The 22,469-nt window shown below is 37.7% G+C and overlaps 1 protein-coding gene across 3 annotated transcripts in view; it reads right to left on the bottom strand.

Moving 5' to 3' along the window:
- The window catches only part of LOC126100112 (arginine/serine-rich coiled-coil protein 2-like), a 73,765-nt gene extending 54,362 nt beyond the window's left edge, over window positions 1-19,403 (bottom strand). Inside the window, exons 1-3 of one of the 3 annotated variants that reach the window (XM_049910642.1) lie at window positions 18,964-19,018; window positions 18,711-18,794; window positions 18,070-18,161 (exon numbers count right to left, since the gene is read on the bottom strand). In XM_049910642.1, the coding sequence (XP_049766599.1) occupies window positions 18,070-18,135 (66 nt within the window). In that variant the 5' untranslated portion in view covers window positions 18,136-18,161; window positions 18,711-18,794; window positions 18,964-19,018. Of the gene's footprint in view, window positions 1-13,859; window positions 13,887-18,069; window positions 18,162-18,710; window positions 18,795-18,963 lie in introns of those variants that run through there. The other 2 variants (XM_049910641.1, XM_049910643.1) reach the window with 2 other exon arrangements.
- Between the last annotated feature and the right edge of the window lie 3,066 nt (window positions 19,404-22,469).

Genomic DNA, 22,469 nt, shown 5'->3' on the forward strand with positions numbered 1-22,469 from the left:
CATAAACATTGTAGTCACAGGTTACTTGAAAATGCCAATGAAAGCTGAAACATAATGGTCATAAAATAATATTGCAGCTTTTCTGGATCTTATTTATAGTAATTTCATTATTGACGTACACTATGCCGCAGGCCCAAAATGAACAAAGAAATTTAACATACCAATGCTAGCTGCAGAAACAGCCAAAAACATGAGGATAAACAGACATAGCTTGGATTAACAGCAACTTGGTTGCAATGTCAATGTAGTATTGTCTTAGTATTTGCATATAGTGAATCATGAAAACTCACAAATTTCTTACATACACTCTTGCATTACATGTTAAATCATTTTCTAAAACAATGTGTGATTTTAGTTGAAATTTTGTAGATTGAACTTTTCTCACCTAGCATAAATGAACATCTTTGTGGATTTCTTAATAAGTACAAAATTATACAGATACATTCCTAGAGGGCAAAAGTTATGAGAAAGCACCTATGATTATTAGCATAAAGTTAATTTTTATCACCTGTTGATACTGTTCCATTTAAGAGAGTTATTAAACTACTCACAAAAAACATTATTCTTGCTACATGCTAACTTTTGGAAACAATACTGTAATTATGCAAAAGAAATAAAACAAATGGCTGAAGATGCTTCCTAAGAATGTCCACTGTGGCAATTAATAATAGAGCCATCCCACCACCCAGGCTTCCTATAATAATAGGGCTATACAAGCACGACCAATATGAGAATTACTCAACTTAGACAGCAAATACAAGTATCTTGCCTATAAGCAGCTGTCACCAATACTGCAAATAATCTTACGCCACAATCCACATGTTATTCTTAGCAAGTCAAAATCCATGTCTTTATGAGAGATAGGAAAAACTCAGCCCAAAACTTTCTTTCAACTAAAACTACACAGGGTATTAGGAAATGACTGGATTTTGACTTGCTAAGAGACATTTAGGGATTATGAAGTCATTCTGCCAACATTTATAAAGCATGTGTTGCCACTTTGATGTTTATTGTTAAGATCAGGCTCTGTCAGAGCAGCCTCAGTAGGCTAGGCTTGAAAAATGTTAACACAATCATTAATAAACAATTTGACAAAGTGAATAAAATTGCTAGTTCCCTGTCAACAAAATGTTGAAACTGAGGGAAAAACTGTGTCAGAGTGACCACCTGGAAAAATAGTTCAGCATATGATTTCATACACTAACACAGAAGAGGATGTTAATGAAGACCAACACCCAAGAATATAGTATTTGAAACTGAGGATATTTACTTACTAAAACAGGAACTCTAACAAGGTTGTCAAACACAGACAACCTGAATCATTAATTTTCAGGGCTTACAAAATGATTCCCTTACAAGAGAGTGAAAAATAAAGCAGGGAAAGCACTTGTAACACATTTCCAGGTTTTTGCCTGCACATTTGGTCTCCCCCAATCCAGCATTTTCAAAATCTGGAGATTCACATGAGAAATCATACAGTAAAAAATGTTTTGTTTCTAAGCAGGATGAAAAAATCTAATGTTCTGTTTTTAAGTAGGACCAAAAAAATCTAGCATTCTTTTGCTTAGCAGATGATAACCTTGTTTCGTCGAAATGTTCCGTCACTTAGTGATCCACAAAATGTATACTCGGGTAGATGAAGAGTTTCGTTGAGATGTACTGAAAGACTATATCCAATGCCTTCTTAGCATCTGTATCAGGTTCATTGTCATCTTCCTCATTATCATCACTTGTTCGAGTTAAAGCATGAATGATTTGGCCATCAGTTAATTCTTCTTCCATTGTGCACTCAATGACTGCCGTACTGATCCACTCACTCACGTTGCTGCGCTCAACATCCTGTAGTAAAGTTTTTCTCTTCACTCAGTTTTTCTTTTGATGTTTCATCTTTATTTTCATTCATTCCGTTGTTTCATTTCTTAAAACAGGATGGATTCCATCCATGTTAACTTTCGGTTTTGATATGGCTCTGAGCACTATGGGACTTAACATCTGAGGTCATCAGCCCCCTAGAACTTAGCACTACTTAAACCTAACTAACCAAAGGACATCCCACACATCCATGCCTGAGGCAGAATTCTAACCTGTGACCGTAGTGGTCGCGCGGTTCCAGACTGAAGCGTCTAGAACCACAAGGCCACACTGGCCAGCCTTTGGTTTTGATAAACAGGTAGAGATGCCATATTAATGTTTTTGAATACTCGTTTATTATTATTTTGCCTTTCCAATCACAAACAATGATAACTTGTGACAGCCATTAGCAATACTATGGAGAAAAATAGGCATTCTCTCTTTGGCAAGTTTTGTATCTTCACTGTAACCTTTTCCTTCTGATTGTCTCTAAGCAATTTTTCATACAAAATCAGTACCTTTTCTTTTATGACTGGTCCAAACAACAGAAATACTTTTCTTCTCTCTTGCTCAAACTCCTCCCATAAAGCATTGTCTAGAATTTCACTTCTAGACTTCTTTAAAGTCTTGCGTATTTTCAGTTCTTTCTGATCATCAATCATTCCTGTACGACTTTCAAGAGTTTTTCCATTTTTGCTCTTCAGTCTTTAACACTTGTTATGCCAACCCCTAGCTCACATGTAACGTTTTGAAGAGACTCGCCTTTAACATTTCAAGCACATTCAGTTTCGCAGCTGAAGACAATGTCACATGTTTACGTTCAGTTGATGCCATAGCTTAGTTTTACACACTTTAATACAGTATATAAGGAGAACACTGTCACTAATATATAAAACAAATGTGTGCTCAGTAACACTTATTGACTGAGCTAGAAAAAAGTTGATCAAACTACATCTATCTACAGTCAACACTCCATACCCCAAGATGATAATTCACTGACAAGTCCACACCCGACCGTAGCAGCGGCCCACATATGTAAGGGTCCCTTCACACAACCCCACTGAGAAGAACACTGCCATTGACAACAAGTGCCGCTATTGTAGTAAGCAGCTTCAATGCTGCCGCTACTGCTACACTGACAACACATGCCAACTGTTCATATGTGGTGACCCACTGCTTAGCTCATCTGTAGCACCATCGAGTGGCATCATGTGAAGGGCGGTTAAAGAGACACAAGAAATGGGATGGTCAGACTAAACGGGGAGTCGGATCCTCCAAGGTCGGATTAGCAAGGTTCTACTCTATTACTTTAAAAAAAAAACGAAGTTACATAAATAACTGGTTGTCTGTCTGCAATCCTTGAACACTTGAAATCCCAAAGCAACAGTACCATAGCACAGTGCCAAAACAAAATGGTGAAGATTGTTGAAGAAAAAGTATAATATGCCTATCTGTTTTCAGCAGCAGCAAATATGTTTAAGCTGCTGCTGGCCAATCCAAGTAACTTCTCTAGCTGTGTGGACTGGCCTGACACAGCTGCAATATTTCCATTGCCATCAAAAACGAATTAGCACACGATACTCCACTTTTTAAATGGGCTGCACAGTTTTGTTTCAGGTCCTCCAGTGGCATGCTAAGGTATGTGGGGATTTTAATATGTACCATGACAGTATACGTGCATCAGCAAACAAACAATTAATTACTGGATCGGTTTCCTTAATGTATGCACAAGTCAGCGGAAAAAAACCCACATATATGGCATCAAACAGGATGCACACAGATAATATAATGAATATTCTTAAATAAATCACAATTTGCACCTACAGTGTAAATTGACTGACAGTTCAATCACAGCAGAAAATTGAGATAACTTTCAAGAACCATAAGCAAATGAGAACTCAAAGCTCAAACAGCAGGAAATTTTGTAGCGGTAAAGAGCAACACAAATAACAGAATCAAGAGAGGGAGGCATAATTATTTATTTTTATTACACTGATCAACTTTAGAGAGAGAGAGAGAGAGAGAGAGAGAGAGAGAGAGAGACTTATTTGCAAGATGCACTGCAGAACTGCAGGTGTAATTTACTTGTTGAATGGCCTCTTCACATTCTTTGTGACTATTCAGTTAAATACTAATAGAATGTACTGCATATGAAGCAGTCCAGCATAATACTCCAATCAGTTCACAAGAATTAAAGCAAATCTCAGAGATAGGAGGCGGCACTCAAAAGTAAAAACCTTTAAGAACAATTGTCAGAAAATTGTGGTTAACTTTTGCAGGTAAGATGACAAATATGTGCCAGTACACTTTACTATAACTGCATCAGAATTACTGCAATCATAACAATACAGGGATGTGGAGAGTTCCCAAATATGTGACATATTCAGAACACATAAGTGCTAATTCTGTCATAAATAAAAATATATTAATTGGAGACAGCTTTTAATGTCAGTTTTAGTTTCTCACAAACCTGCTTTTTTCCCCCCAGAACTGCATTAGCTGCTTCAACTTCACTGTGCAGATACTTTCTGCTTGGGAAATGAACCACTTGAAACTGCAATTTCAAATTTTTCATTATCTTCAAATCATTTTCCACCAAGCCACTGTTTGAAGTGTACAAAGAAGTAACAATTGCTAAGTGCAAGAGAACGCCCCGTAAACAATCAAATGGTTTGGTAAATATAACTGTGCTTGCCAAATATTTGACTGTGTATGGTGCCGTTTGACGTATTTGTCAAGCATAGAATTTGACTGACGGAAAATTTGACAAGATGGTGGATGTTGTTTGTGTCGGAGTGTCGCCAAGTATGTTTCGTGAAAAAGTGTTTTATTACAATTTATCTCACTGTATCGTGAGTTTCCACAAATACGAGAACACTAACAAGTATAAAAACAAAACAGCACTGACAATCACTAACACCTTTCCCATCCATATATCTAGCACAGCGAGGTTATGAACAAAATCAATATTTTACGCATACAGTAAACATACAAGCAGAGTGGGTTGAAATAAAGAAATCACAGTTCTCTGGTTCTTTCACAGACAATGTGGGCCATATGATCCTAAACTGTGGTATTTTAATGAACTGTCATTAGAGGACTCAGTAGGCAATAATGAATTTTCGCATACTTGTGTCTTCTTTTTCAGTGTGAAGGTGAAGTGATGTTGAGCAAGATATTAAACATTTCACAGCAGAAAGTTATAGAGCCGTCAGATTCTGAGCATTAACATTTCCATCAATGGGTTTTCAGTTGTATATTGTTCACAAACTGCCTATTGGCTTCTGTCTCTGGTTCTTTGGCCGACGTTCATCTAACGATTTTTCTGACGTTTCGCCAGCACGAGTGGCTGGCATTGTCAAAGCTTCACCCTCCACTGCTGGTGGTGAACTGGAGGGTGAAGCTTTGACAATGCCAGCCACTCGTGCTGGCGAAACGGCAGAAAAATCATTAGATGAACGTCGGCCGAAGAACCCGAGACAGAAGCCAATAGGCAGTTTGTCAACAAGTGGCCACGAAAGCCTCAACAATTTTGTATATTGTTCATTTTAATTTTTTCTGCTTCAAAAGTAAGGTTAAATTGACAAGCTTTCTTGGTATGTGAACGGGCTTGTTTGACACGTCCGTGTCTACATAAGAACGAACTTCACAGGCAAGTTTGCTGTTTTAAATGGGCCTTAACAAGTTTTAAAAACTTTCATTGTCCATTTGCAGAAAGAAGTTTTAATCATCGTGTTCTGAGAATAATATTTCCTTTAGAAGATTTTCATGTGTAAATCATTTTAAGCCAGAAATCATTTTAAGCCAGTTTCTGACCAGAGCCATGTTTTCTTCTTCTTTAAATACAGTACCAAAGTCAATGCCAGGACAGCTTTGTCTGCAATTGTGGCTGTTCTTGCTGTCAAAATACACATTAACATGAACAATGTCGGCTTCAAAGTGAGATTAAACTGACAAAAATTGTTTGAACATGTACGGGCTTGCTTGGTAAATCCATGGTTAGATACGAGCAATTTTGTCAAACACGTTTGATCGTTTTGGGGGCCATTAGAGAATGCAAGCTGTCTGATCTGAAAGTTCCTTTAAGATGATGCCTCGGTATTTAGTGAGTGTTTCGCAGTATGCATCAACTGTAATTGTTTAATCATGTTCCACTGAATCAAAAAGAAAAATGCCCCTCCCATCAGGGAAATAGTGGCTAATGTGTTCCAATTGGAACAGGGAGAAAAATAGTTTTTGTTTTAGTGAAGTTCAGTGGCATCCCAGCATAAGCAGTTATTTCATTTTGGTTGTAGATCATCCACTCCCCCCCCCCCCCCCCACCAAGCAATAAGACAAACCACCTTGTTTTGTCATAGCACTCTAAAAACAATTGTCTGTTGGAATTTATCTTTTCTTGTGCTGGTTATCTGAGCTGTTTTTTGACAATAATGTGGATAGTACTGTGCCCAACACAAATAAATTCAACAGCCACAGCACCAATTGTCAATCAAACCACAGTTTTGATTCACTTACTGCATGATTTCGCAAGCCTAGATACACCTCTCTTGTTTCATGAGCTTGAAAGTCTTAACACCATTGTCAAACCTTTCCTGGATTCGATACTGCAGGTCACAAACTACAAGACTCTGATGCATCTAATTACAGCAAATGTTACACAATTTGCAAGATCATCAACTTTTGAAGCCATTGTTGTTTTGTTGCACACACAGTGAAACAACTACCTATAACTATTGTGGTTTTGTAAACAATTAACAGAAGGCCTTCAACTTTGTTCTGAGCTGCCAGTATATAAATACAAGCAAAGACCCTCGACTTTGTGGAGATTAGGATAGGATTATGAGTTAACCAGTTAAATGTTTGATAACTTGGATTTAGATGGAGACCTTGTGTATTACATGTCAGCCAAACTAACGGGGTAAAGAGGGAGCCCTTGCAATACTGTAGCTTTTTTAAATACAGAAGGGCTTAACATAATATTTTTCCACCTAAATCTTTACTGAATTATCTTTCTGACACCACAGCATAAATAACACCAGACTTATTTCAAGAGTGCCTAAAACTGTGTGAAACGGCAGATGTTAAATTTCATTCAAGTAAAATTCTGAGAATATAATTGTTGCTGCACCCAGCTACCCTTTTAAATTTTAACCTTCCCCTTCTTACTGGACTGCTAGGTTTTAATGACTTATTGCTTGTACAAAAGACTCTACTTCCACGTCCACAACCTCTGACATTGTACAGAATTCTGTCTTATAAATAGACAAACTCTGATTCATTACAGATAACTTTAAAAATTACCACTGTATTAATAAAAAATAACAACAAACTAACTTCAGTGAACTGTACAAAAAAAGTTTTGTATCATCCATGTTTCATCTAGTTTGTGTACTTTGATGGGAAATCTCATGTTCCAAAACTCCTAACTACAGGAAATCACAATGTATAGGAATCTGTGTAACAAAAAAATGAAATGATTGTATGGCGTTGCTGGCCAGGAGGCCCCATCCGGGGAAGTTCGGTCGCCAAGTGCGAGTCTTATTTCAGTCGACACCGCACTGGGCGGCTCACGTGTTGTCAATGAGGATGAATGATGATAAGGTCAAAGCAAGACCCAGTCCACGAGCGGAGAAAATCTCCAACCCGGCCAGGAATCGAACCTGGGCCCACTGCACGAGAGGCAAGCACATTACTATCCAGCTACGCAGGCGGAAATCTGTGTAACAATTAAGAATAAACCTGCATTCTCTGGGCAGTTCAGCATATCTTACTGCATCTCCACACACGAAGGCAACAATGCTTCAACTTAGCATGTAACAGTTTCCATGCAATCCAAATGGGCATTCATTACAAATAACAGGACAATTACCCAAGCACAACAGTGTGTGAAGAAGACAGGCAAGGAAACAAATGGAATGGAGCTTATTATCAATGGCACTGGGTTTCTCTTCACCTGTGCGTGCAGGATTTGTCTGATACCAGATACCTAAGAGTGAGCAGGTGGCTAGGTACCAACGCACATCTCCGGCCTGCAGTCCCAAGAGTTCAGCAGGGAGGTAATCAATCATGTATTGAGCCAATATGTACAATGTCTGAGTGCATTTTTTGAATGACATCTTCGAATATCTTATCCTGTTCTAAAGTAAAAATTTCAGCAATTTATTCATCTTTCACCACTCTAATCAAATGATGGTCTGCAGTATCTGCTGACATGAGACTAACAGAGCATGCACAAGACCAGATGAACCTTTTAGTGCTTCATTGCAGGAATCTTCCTCACGCAATGGCTAACCTCCTGACCTCAGGCAGGCCATCTAGGTGTGGAACAGGCCTGAGCAAAAACCACTACCAGCTTGCGGACAATATGCTGAGGAGGATCCAAGCTCATTACAGAGCATGGGGCATTGAATATTACCCAGTATGAGATTTTTGATATCATAGATGTGTACTTTTGAACAGGCTGCTTTTATTCTGACTTATGTTTTTATTTTGCTGTTGGGTGATCACAGTTTCATAAGGATTCTCCTTGCACTCGCTGCTTCCACTGGACCTTGGTCATACACTCTGTCAGACATGCAGGTGGTGCAAAACTTAAATTCAAGCAATTTGTACATAAATTGCTTGAGAATTAACTTGTATTAAACACTGATTTACAACTGTATATTTGGAGTTGGGAGAATTGCCATTATTCCAGACTTTTTACGAAACATGAATAGGAGAAAAAACTTTTACAATATAACAAACAATTCCAACACAAGGTTTATTACACTTTGGCAAAATAATTGTCAAGATTACGTTAATACAATGTAACTGGAGATCAATTATATAGATTTGAAATATTTCTGTTCCAAAGACCACTACTAGAAACAATTATTATTATAACAGAATTTTATAAGTAGGGCTATATTTAAAATAATATTTTCAAACATTTCGCAGCCCTGTCAGCAAATATTTAAATTATTTGAGCCCTGTTTCAAACTTTCAACAGATACACATCATCATCTCCATACACTAGACAATGGTACAATGCACTAAAGAAATTATCGAAATTTCAAACCTCTTCTCTTCAATTTCAGTGTACCATTAAGTCTAATATTTTCTGCATCATAAAGAAGTAAGTTTAGGTCCACAGTCGAATAGTAATGGAATATGACACATCTTTTCAGCAGCCATCTTGTTTTAAACTTTTATTTAATGCACATCCAGTATCAAGATCGTAAAATCTGGTACAACAAAACAAAACTTTAGCTTCATGGGGGAAAAAAAAAGTTTGTCAACTGAAGAGAAAGTGACTGACAATGATTTACTGTTTACTACATTTACAACCTTACCATTTGTCTTTTATTGCCTTGATAATATGATCCTAAGTAAATGAACCTAGTTGTGCTGTACTTAAAGCAAGATGGCTGTTTAAGATTTATTGTCTTCCACATCAATAAGCAAATGGGTGTGATTTAGGGCTAACAAAATAGGAATTTCTGAAAAACCTTTGCATGTTTACATTTAATACATCCCATGGAGGTATTGATCACGAAAAATATGGGAACTTAGGATTTTTTGTTGTTACAGTAATTCCTCTAATCAGCCATTCTGTCCAGTTTGGTATACAAGTGATGATTCCCCTCTTTACATACTAAATATTTCTAAAATGACGCAGCATTTAATATTTGGCACTTCTACATCCTTTGACAATTATTACGTGAAAACTAGACTAAAATGTCAATCTCCATTGGGGAAAAATATCTTTATATGAGAGAGAGAGAGAGAGAGATGAGAGAGACGAGAGAGAGAGAGAGAGAGAGAGAGAGAGAGAGAGAGAGAGAAAGTAGTTTTTGACAGCTCCCTCACCTCTGACCCCTCAGATGATGCAAACCACAGCAGCAGTTTCATTCTACAACTAACACACTGACTTGATACATGAACCGAGAAGAATCACCTAATACAACAAAAATATAGTAGGAAAGTTCTGATGGAATGTAAATGATTTAGGAGTAAAAGAGGCCACCACTCACCGAATAACAGAAGCATTAAGTTGTCAAAAGTCACACGCAAAAGACAAAGATAACTTGCTCGTTTTCAGAATAATCCTTTGTTAAGATAGGAATGCGGGAGAGAGATGTGGCAGACAGAAAGAAGTGGAAACTTTTGGGTGGAGGGTGTGGGGCCAGTGGATTAACAGAAATTGTTGCCAGGAGGGTTACTTGAGCGTTTAAACTGGTGGTGAGGAGAAGGACCCACATGGTTTGGGTTGTGAAGAAGCCACCGAAATCAAGAATGTTGTGCTCAGCAACGTGCTGTGCCACTGGGTGGCCACAGTTTGGTAGTAGCCATTCATTCTGAGGAACAGCTGCTTGGCTGTCTTACAGACATAAAATGCTCTCCAGTGATTGCAGAACAGTTGATATATGACAAGGCAGCTTTCAGATATGACACCTGTGGCAAGAGGCTGGGAATGGGAGTGACATATGGGTGTATCAGGATGTAGTGTAGGTTGAGTGGGCAATGGATTACCACTTTAGCAAGGGGTGGGAATGATCTGGGATAGGATGTCCCTCATTTCTATACATGATGACAAAGCCCTGGCAAAGGATATGGTTCAGCTGTTCCAGTCCAGGGTGATTCTGGAAGACAAGCGGCGAGCGAGGTGCTTCTCTGTAACTGATTCTTGAGGGTGGTGGTAGGATTAGGGATGTGTGAGGATGTTGCACGAGAAATCTGTTTGCAGACTAGGTTTGGGGGTTACTGTCTGCCTGTGAAGATCCTCTTGTGACCTTCAAGCATACTGGCCAGGGAATTCTCATCACTGCAGATATGTCATCCACTGGGTGGTCAGGCTGTATGGGAGCAATTTGTTTGTTATGGAAGAGATGACAGCCATCTAAATGTAGGTACTGTCATTAGGGGATTTAATAAGGGCAGATGTGTGGTTGGAGTTGTCCAAGACATGGAGGTCAATGTCCAAGAAGGTGGCATTCTGGGAGGAGGAGAAGTACCAGGTGAAGTGGATGGGAGAGACGCTGATGAGATTGTGGAGGTATGAGGATTGAGCATCTTGGCCCTGAGTCCAGATCAGAGATATCATCAATGAACCTGAACTACCCAAGGGCTCTGGGAAGCTACGAAGGTTTCCTGTGGATGGCCCAGCAACAGATTGTGCCCTCAGCAGTGCCACAGATTTGTTTATACATCTTCCTCTGAAAATTAGTTGCATATCAGTATATAGTTGGTAAGGCATATGAGGAATGAGGTAGAGTCTGAATAACACTGGCAGAGATAGTGTTTGATAATGGCAAGGCCATGGGCAATATGGATGTTGGTGTATAGGGAGGTGACGAGTATGGATCCAGGGGGTAAAGGGTTGGGGGTGGGGAGGTTATTAGAGATGGAGCTCAGATTAGGGAAAGATGGAGAAGGAAATCAGTTATGCTCTTTCGAAGGAACCATTTGCCTTAACCGACTTAGGAAAATCGCAGAAAACCTAAATCAGGACAGCCAGACACAGGTTTGAACCATCGTCGTCCTGAATGCGAGTCCAGTGTGTAAAGGGGTGAGGATAGTTACATTATCAAAATCATTGCTGTGTACGAACAATCCTTACAAACTGGACATTTGCTGTCTGAAATATGATAGTTTTTAATTAGATTGGAAGATGTCCCACACATCTAGATGTCTATGTATCTCTTGGAAACTATTCAAAGACACACAGAGTGTTCTCTACATGTGGCAAAACTCCAGTACTTGTACTGCCAATTTGTCATCTTGGGGGTAACTCAAATGCAGACCCAGCATAACCATACCCAAGTTCTGTAACTCTAAATGAAATATCAAGAAAACTCTAGAAGTAATATGAAGATGCAAAATGGCAAACTTCTGAAGAATCTGTACACTAAATGAATCATCCTTCTCTACACACACACACACACACACACACACACACACACACACACACACAGAGAGAGAGAGAGAGAGAGAGAGAGAGAGAGAGAGAGAGAGAGAGAGAGAATTATATATGAATTAAAACATTAAAAACTGTCTTTCCATTTTTTGTTCATAGATAAAAATTTATCATTGTCTGCACATCCACTTAACACTAGCTGCAGCTTTATGTCTTTTGGCCAATTCAATACATTCCAATTATGCAGCTGGTGTGTGTGGCAGTATCACTTATTATTGGATTACGTGTCTTAGTAATTGTTTTCTTCAGGATACAGATCAATGACAAAGCAAACACTGGTGGCTGTAATGCTTCAAATGTCTCTGCTGTTTTACCATTAAGGTATCTGTTTGGTGAAAAATTTCTGTATTCATTGTTCTCAGCAGACACAAAACAGTTGTCACCATACCAAGTAGTTGGCACAACAATTTCCACAAACTACTGGTGAGAAGCATTAGCATTAGCATTATGCACTCTTGTAGCTGAGCCACATTTTCTGTAAGTTGCTTCAGCCTTTATACAAGATTGTGATGTGTTCAAAACTTTGCCATTATAGCAATGCAGTCGTACCTTTAGATAGATAAGGGCTCTTGTTGCTTTCTTCAGGGAAAGGCTACTTCACAAGCACTGCTCGCTCTTCAGTTTACCGATTGTACCTGTTCAGCTCTTTTATGCGAGTAGACAAAATAACTTCACTGAGCTATTCATGTAGTGGAATTATTTTCAGTTTATTAAACGAATATTTATTTGCAGTTGTTAAGTAAGCTATTATGTATATAAAAAAATCTCAACCACAGGAGCTGAAATTGTCTACCCTCTGAAGATCCTACCCCAAGTGTAACATGGAGTCAATACATATTCAGCAATATTGATTTAATTGACTCCACTATCAAATGTCTGGAATACTTATCACAGAATAGGGGTATCAGATGCATCACCCCAGCCTCGGCTCTCCAAACATCTGTAGAGCCCCAGAGGATCCCTCTGCAACAGAAGTAGGTCAGCCAGGTGTTATGGAACTTCTGAAATTTGAACACAAGTCAAGCTGTGTGTTACAGCAGACTACTTTTCTAGGCTTTAACATGATCAGTCCCATTACACCCACCAGCTTTGATCAGTGATGTCCTGTCTAAAGTCTTTAGTTTACCATGCGAAGGATGTAAGTAGCCTGTTATTAAACGTTATCTGTGGTTGTCTTAGTACCTGGTGTAAGCTATGCCGTTTATTGGAAACACATCGTGATTTCCGAAGTGTGGTTAGGCAGGAACCTACGAGAACAGCTTAAACTGCTACGAGTGAAAATGGTAACGATCACGTCATAATCTTCGGCCTCACAAATATCAGGCTGTTTTTTTTCCGGAATGTGGAAAAATTTCCGAGCGTGAGCTTGGGCAGGATCCAATGAAGATAGAGCAATATCAATAATGAAAATCCTAAAGGAATGCACACTACACAATTTCTGCAAAAATGCAAAAAATAACAAATCTTGGATTCGACAACTAGAATTGACCTATATAAATGAATTCTAGCTGTCGAACCACGTCATTTTTCATGGATTTGAGTTACATGTTTTGCATATGTTTCTGTGTGTTTGTTTTTGTGGTTTTGTTAAGATTTTATAGTTTGTCCCGCCCAAAAACCTCTGCTTTCCCCTGCTAGTCACAGGAGAGTCAATATTTATTATTGATTATTACCATGATTGTATAATGTTATGAATTTATTATGCAGTGTATTAGAGTGGATATTAAAGGTTGTCTGTAATTCTTTTACTTAATTGTATAAACTACAATAATTTATTTCATGTATGTATATATCCATTTTTCTGTCATTTCGTTTTCTTATCGTAATTTATTTGTGATAAATTCATGGCTAAGTAGTTAATCATGTGACCTACAATTGTAACTTATGTATGCATATTACTTTTTTCTGTGCGACATTCATTTGTTTAGGAATAAGCATTGTCATTTTCAAGTATTTCCTCTCTCTAGCACCTTTGGGTCAGCTATGTCACTGGTCAAGGCTGACATATGGAATTGCACACTAGAATTCATTCATTCAACATATTCATACCCACCTTGCAAGACATACTTTGGATGTACAGTAAGTGGCTCCAATCGGTGCAGCCCATTCTTCAAGTGCCAGAAGTTCCTGAATGGAAGAGATTTATGCAGGGACCACAACACTATTAACAGCAAGAGAAGTGCACTAACATTCTGGTCATTCATTAATTCCCCACCAAGTGACTAAATCATGGTTCCTTGGCTTTACAATATACTGTCCAACAACAGACAGCAGGAAAGTGCCACACTTTTCTATCCAAACCCTTTCTCACGAACATTAAGTAGGCAACTGACATCACATTCACAGTAAACACACTTCTCAGCCACTGTGTACAGGAATGTATTTTCCTAAAATCTCACATAACTGCAAACAAGTAGCCATTCAAACTGAAAATAATTGCACTATATAAACATGAGTGCAGTGAAGTAATTTTGTCTATGCACATACGAGAACTGGATAGGAAATGGTGGAAGCTATAGCCTGCCTGTAGACTGAACAAACTGTTTACAGTGCAGGGAAGTTTGATTTCCTGGAAGAACACTACAACTGCTATACAGGAAGATGATGAATCAATTTTCCCTCTATGAATGTAAAACAATGTACAGATTTACGTAGAATCTGTCCACATGCATTTCCTGAATGAAGATTGTCAGAAACTCTCATGTATTCTATGCAGTGTTAATGCACTTTGTGGAAAATAAACAGCCCCCCCCCCGCCCTCCCCCCAGGTGTGTGCATGCAATGCCATAACCAGCAGCCAGTCATTGGGCAAACTGTAGTTTGCAGACCTGCGAAGAACGGAAAATACATGACCATAATACGGCAACCTACCTTCCTTCCCAAATCTTCTTCCCCCCCCCCCCCCTCCCCTTTCCAACCTGTTACCTCCCCAGAATAGTTTTACCATTAATAAGACTACCACACTTAGATGTGGTACACACGTTTAACGTTTGTTCCAAACTTACTCAATTTAACAAGGAGTTTTACCCACCCCTACAAAATGGAAACTATTAGTCCTAGGCCTAGAGATTTTTGAGTTATTCAACACCCCCACACCTGCAGTCATACTCCACCAGTCAGGTTTTGCAGTGTGTTGCTCAAGGAACTTGCTTCTATCATTGTACAAAAATTTATGACTAAACAATTTTTTCCTTATTTGAACTGTTTTGGTCTTAGTTGACTGGGTTAAACAACCTTATATTAAGTCTATTACTAACTGGAACAGAAACTGAGTGTTATTTCCCCACATTTTTTTGGTTGTTTGTGACACCTAAGATTGACTTTAGGGCTCATTGTTCTGTTACAAATCATATTCAAAAATTTATAATCTGCCCTATAGTCACCTGGTCTGCAGAACTTTATGTGACTTACATTCTGCATGCTTCAAATTTCTGAAAACTTTACATCATGTTTAACGTTACAATTCGTCTTGCGACAGGTTATCTGCTTCATGTCATTCAGCAAAGTATGGGCAAACAAAATGCTACATGACGACACACAGTGAAGCACTCTGTTGTTCATAATCAACCTCTTGGGTGATTGCAGCTTTATTTATCCATTTGTTAAATGCATCCAACCACATGAACCAGCCTGACAGAATGAATGGTAAATAAAAATCATGTTAAATTATTAAAGATACCAAATACCACGAAAAGTAAAAGTAATTTGCACAGACCATAGCACAACAACAGTGATACATGAACGCAGACAACATGGTATTATCCATAAGAGAGATTATTTTTAAGACTGATATCAAGCATGCCTTCAGTCTTCTGAATCACAGAGTCTGTAAGTCTACTAAATTAAGTTTCAGAGAAGTCTAACCTGTCTTACAGGAGGACACAAAACAAGGATGCATTATAATACAACTATACTGCTTGGATTGTGATTCAACAATTTGAGAGTGTCACTGCTAATCATAAACTTTGATCCAATTATTTCACAGCAACAGAAATTCTCAACGTCTGACAAACTGCACTCATGCTGTTTACAAGAATCCTTTCTGAAATAAATACAAATTTTTCACTAGCACCTTAAAAAAAAACCAACTACTGTCTATAGGTTAGATATCTCGGTTACCAAATTTAATACAAACCAATCATAGAGGCTACCAGCATAGCCAAAAGTCTTCACAACTCTCCTAACAACCTCCTTGCATTTGTCAGCAGGACTTGTACAAATACTAGCATTTGATGGAAGCTTTGTATGTATCTTTACTCACAGTCTACCCACAAGCACAGAACATTATTCAAGGTAATTCCACAGACTGATGTCGCATCAACCCTACTTCAAAGTTACTAATGAATTCTGTACTTGACGTAAAAGGGAATGGGTGCAGACTGAATCTTGGCAGGATATCCTTGGTACAGATAAACTAGAAAGCAAGCAAATTAACAGATTCACATAAACTTACTCAAATATTCTAGCACACGTAATAACATCAAAGTATGAAACCCCATTCTAAGTTAATTCTAATTATAACTAGTATGCATCACAATATTTGGTATGTTCTACATATTCTACAATGGAAGCATAACCACACAGTATCCTAATGTAAAAAAATTAGGAAACTATCAGCTCAACAGACTTTAAAAATAAATAAAAAATGCAACTGTCCACAAGCTTGTTTTGAAATTTTACAATAACATCTACAGAACTTAACTTCAAGGAAACACATTATGAAAATAACTACACACTGAAAGAGCATTGACAAAAAGGGAAGATTGTAGTGCTGGAACACGTCAGTCAATGAGGGACACAATCATGAAATCAAAACAATAAGATACACAGAAAAAACAAAAAGTACAAAAAAAAAAAAAAAAAAAAAAAAAAAAAGTTCACTTCACCTATACTAGGTGGTCAAATTCAAGCTGTCACACAATTCAAAGAAATTCTACATCTTACCACACCAAATATGCACATCCACTCCCCCCTATCCAAAATTCACAGAACATTAAGCAGAATATTGTTGACAGTACACAACATTGTCAATATACAAAAGACAGTAAACTATTGGTTGTTACTGCTTACTATGATAACTTCGAACTTATTTTTTGGGACATGGAAACATGCCCAGGCCTTTCTCATCTCTAATTTTATATCTTAGAATGTAACTGAACCCCTCACTCACCACTGTCAATGTAGATATCTTATTGTTGCTGCTCAGAAGACATGTTAAGTGACAATGTCTTTCAAATTACTGTGTGGGAACTGTAACTTGTCTCAAGCGCTCCCTGTTTCCGATCAGTCTTAGTGATTTGCAGATGGTCATTGCAAACTGTGCACCATACCACTAGTCAATGTTGACTGCAATGTTGTCTGCTTTGCTGCTGAGCTGTGTGGTCACTGTTTTGATGTGCTATTTTCATTGTGATTGTTTTGAAAATGGGCGATGTCGTGGTTGCTGGCCCATCATGGGATTACCTTCTACTCCAGTTCGGAAAAAGAAGCCAGATAGCAAGAGTTTGTGGGAGCTCACAACACAGGTTACTGTTGTCTGCACAGCATACTTACAGTACACTGATGCAGAGTTTGCTCCCCGCCCCCCCTCCCCCACATCCCAACCGCACCATACCCTATAGGCTCTACCTGCAACCCCTACTCAGCAGACGCCAAATTATAGTTCCCCAGTAACACATATTTTTGAGTAAACAAATCAAACATAACTTACTGATACTAGATAAGGACAGGTTAGAGCAGAAAAATCAAGGGCTTTTAAAGGAGCAAAAGTTTCCTGGGAGACAAAAATGTGTTAAAACCTTACTGGTTGTTACTGAGCCATTATGCTGAAAAATAAACATTATGCCTTTGCTCACAGTCTATGGTTACAATAATATATTCAATAATAGTGTAAGACAGAGAAATTAATCAGCAGGGTTAGTCTTTTTTCACAGATAGTAGGATGACCTGCACCAATATACCCTCATCTCCAAATTGATTAGGTGGGCATTAATGAGCCACAAATCAATTTGAAAATGCGTTTGGTAATTCTGCACATTTGATTTGGGAAAACCTTTTGGGAATACATACAAATTGTAATGCCCAAAATGTTTCACAAACCAGTAAGTGGGTAAACTCACACCTGACATAGAATCAGATGGTGAAATAAGCCTAAACTCTTACAGACAAAATTATACCTACACAAATTAAGAAAGACCTTACTTGAATTCAGTTTCTCTGTTTACTCTTTGTAAATATTCGTTACCTGTCCTGACAGTACTCACCCAAATTGATCTTGTGACATTGTTGATGGTTGCTTTGAAGATCAGACCGTTGGGAACTTTACACATCTCGCCTTGCGATGGCTTTGGCGCCACTGTCCATGCACATGGTAGTATATTTAAGAATGTGTTAATATTTTTTGATCTTTTACAAACATTTCCGAAGAAATTGCCGCATTTTCGGCACATGAGTTGAAAAATTAAGTGATTTCCAAATAGCATGTCAAACGCTCGCACATTTTGAAAAAAGACAAATATGTTATGCATTCCCTTGTTAAATGAATAAATAAACATTAAACTAGGCCAGATGCAAGAAACACCAAGGCTTTTCACAGCATTTAAAAGGATAAGTTCAGAACTAAAATGCACAGGCCTACAGGTATTGCAACATGAAAAAAAGTTATGACAACGTAAATTTAGGGCACCAGGAAAACCACCACTTATTGACACAACTTTGACATTTTTGGCTCTTCCTTTCTTACTATAATAGAGGCACAGAAAAACAAGTGGCCATAGAAGAAAGGATGGCATTCCAATTACTGGCGCAATCTGTGGTACCCTAAATATTTATCTAGGCTTACATCATATAAAGCACAACAAAGACTTGATAAGCCTGAAACTTAACAAATGTAAAATATTCCTACCTCACTCATATCCATTTGTACGTTATCGTAATTGACGTCGTCTTCTTGCTTGTTTTCTCTGTCGGAGCCTCCTCCAATAGGTTCCTTTAAAATAATAAAAAATGCTTCAGAAAAATAAAGAAAAATTGAGAGCCCTATTGTGAAGAACTTTGAGAGAGAGAGAGAGAGACACATCAAAATAAAAGACTACTAATATGTCATGAGACACTATAGAAACTATTATCACATTCGGCAAAGTTTAATTAAAATTTACCTTGTTATCTTGCAACATTTCGTTGCTTTCATCATCGCTACCGTAACCAGCTAACGATTCCATTATGGCGTCTTTAGCTTTCCGTCCAGGTTTTACAATACCTCAACCTTTGATCCTCGTCTTTTTTCTTTACTTTCGTAAAAAATTCCTAATTTCACTAAATCACATAACAGTACCTTTGGTGAAACGAGATATTAATGTTTCAAATGTATAAAGGCAGAAAAACAAGGCCCTTCTATCGTGTGTAAACGACTACTTTGAGCCTTGAAAGTTTGCAAAAGTGCTTGATCGATAGTGTGACATGTCTATTTCTGTCTACTTTTGAATTTTAGAACGTGCGAAAATAAACACAGAACTTAATGATACTTAATTTCACGAGGCTTCTTTCATTTGCGTTTTCATCACACATTCACTTATGTGAAGTCGATAACAGTCTGTATCTTCGATACTATGAAATCTTTTTCTTGATTTCCTAGATTGAGTCCTTTCGTTTTGCGTAGAGATAAGAATGTCGTTTCCGAAGAATATATGAGATCTTCATAGCTAAATATCTGTTGCGAATTTCAGTACTCAAAACTGTATCTGACCTCCAACTGAAGTTACTTTTCAATCCATGAAACACAATTATCGCAAATAGTTAAGTTCACTATTTTTGGTAATATACCTTGGCTGCGTTTAAGTTATGCTGCCAATATAAAGTCGATCAGATCTAAGTAAATTTTATTACTGCATTGACTACACAACGGCAAATGACCGCAACAGTTACTCGGAAAGAATGTCCGAGAAGAAGGTTTCTGTTTGGAACCGCGTGTTGGGTTAGAAAGCAAAAGAGGCCATCGCACTAGTGGGCTTCTAATAGGAAATCGCTGATTCAGCTAGGAAACGACTGCCGAAGTGACCGAGGCTCTCTAGAAAGTACGTTCTAGAATTAGTGAGGCTGTTGTAAAATGTTCCAGAATCTCCTAGAAGGGTATCACCATAAATAAGGCACAACGGCAGAAGTTAAGGTATAGTGGAATTAATTTAAGAGAATAATGTTTTTCCCACAGTCAGTTATATATAGCTAGCTCTGGAGCGGAAAACCCAAGGAAGTTACATTTTTTCTCACCAAATAATGAAATGACAAATGTGGTTAATTTGTATTGTTACTTGCGAATGAAATAAAGTGAAAACAAAGCAAAGTTTTCTGCCACTAAATTACACAGTAAGGAGAATATAATGATTTACTTTAGTTTTATTATTTCGGTATTTAAAGGTTCATTTTTTAAAATCCGCATTGGATACGAGATGGCTGGCTTTGTTGGAGGTGGGAGCCCGTCTACCACCAATCACTGGTTTTTGTGTCAGGTGAGTGTTGCGCACAACTGTACTTGCGTTGGTAGCTGTAATTGTTGTGCAAATATGAGTGTTTGAAGTTGTTGCTGTCACATTGGGCTGGTCATCAGACATCTTCCCTCTGTTTTGCATTAATGTATATTTCGAAGGAAAAAAATAAGAGGCTCAATGAGCTTTAATTCTTGATTGTTTCCGAATATTCTAAAATATTCTCGAAAGTTTTAGAACGCTCTAGAATCTTCTAGAATATCACAGAGTTTTCTTTAACATTTTTGATAGTTCCTGAATGTTTTAGAACACACAAGAAAGTTGCAGAGTTTCCTTTAACGTTCCCATTAGAATGTTTTGAAATGTTCTCAGTGTTCTGCAAAGAAACGAAAAACTGAGTCTCAGAGTAGTTAATATCAAATTAGGATCTTGTTGAATACTTAGGTGGATTTAATAGTACTTAAGAGGATGCTTGACCATTCAAGAGTATTTTTGAGCGTACAGTTCCGACATTTTTAAGTTTTTTTTGAATTTTCGTTAGTATAATATTATTGAGTGTTCTCAGAAAACAAACGAAAATAAAGACAAAGCTGGAAAGGGCTTTTTCTGCTAGTATGTAACATATACAAATGCAAAGCAGTGCTTCTTCACACAAAATAAAGACAAAGCTGAAAAGGGCTTTTTCTGCTAGTATGTAACATATACAAATGCAAAGCAGTGCTTCTTCACACATTTGATCATGAAATAACAAGAAAAGACAATATTTCGTGAAAATATTCGCATAATAAATGAATTATATATTAATATTTATTTGTTTAACTGAACCTCTTTCATCAGACCAGGATTTCATCCTTTAAGTATCTTTTTTTGCATCGTAGTTTCCTGAGAAATATCAATTTTAATATGAGAAATAGTATTAAAATGATTTGGTTGTCTGAAGTGGCAATGTGAGTAAACAATACTGACTATGAACTAATAAAGTTATTACTGCAGCTGCTGCCACTAATAGTGATGATAATAATAATAATGACAATAATAAAAATAATGATAGTGGCAGATCTAAAAGGAATTTGTAAGTGTACAAGGTAGATGTTTTCAGATACAGCGAGTTCAGAGAAAAGGAAATTTAAGGAGACTGCACCAACTATGAATAATGGGAAAAGAGGAAGATCTGGCTAGAAAGAAGGATACTCAAGGGTAACAAGTGCGTAAAGGGATAATGATAATCCTTGTTGTAGCATTAGCAGCAATGGCATCCTGGAGATGGAGATTTTATTCAGTCCTCTGATTGAATGTGAAGGGTTATTCCAAAGTTGGATTCCTGCTGCTGAGAGGGACTTTGAGAAAGTGGCTGGAAGATGGGCTGGGACAGAAAAAATTTTATGCTGATGGGAACACGGGTTTCTAATATATTTTTCTGATAAGAGTGGTAAGATTGGGGAGATATATTGAGGGACAGTTGATAAGACAGTAGAGAAGACAGATGGTATAGAAATGTCTGTACTTATCTGCACATAACCTGAATAGTTGTGCACATGATGGAGAAGTACAATAAAAAAAAAGTTGAACATCACAGATATAATGCACACAGGCATTCATAAACAATTCCAGGGGCTGTGAGCTTTCCTGAGGAAAGCCTTGCAGGATAACATCACTGTAAGCAGTACTTGGAAGTGTAAGTGTCTGTACAAGTTTCTTTTTCAGATCAAGAGGGAAGAGCTCTTTAGATTTTTGCGGGGCATGAAGATATAATGACGTCTTCTTGAATATTGCAGTTATGTATTCAGTACCATTTAGATTTTCATCTATTACTATTACTTAACTCTTTTCTAGATACGTAGCCCACACCTACTACTGTAGTACAAGTTTATATGCCAACTAGCTCTGCAGATGACGAAGAAATTGAAGAAATGTATGATGAAATAAAAGAAATTACTCAGATAGTGAAGGGAGACGAAAATTTAATAGTCATGGGTGACTGGAAATCAGTAGTAGGAAAAGGAGGGTAAGGGAACATAGTAGGTGAATATGGATTGGGGCTAAGAAATATAGAGGAAGCTGCCTGGTAGAATTTTGCACAGAGCACAGCTTAATCATAGCTAACACTTGGTTCAAGAATCATAAAAGAAGGTTGTATACATGGAAGAACCCTGGAGATACTGACAGGTTTCAGATAGATTATA

This window comes from Schistocerca cancellata, chromosome 9 (genome assembly GCF_023864275.1).
Source record: "Schistocerca cancellata isolate TAMUIC-IGC-003103 chromosome 9, iqSchCanc2.1, whole genome shotgun sequence".
Taxonomy (NCBI): domain Eukaryota; kingdom Metazoa; phylum Arthropoda; class Insecta; order Orthoptera; family Acrididae; genus Schistocerca; species Schistocerca cancellata.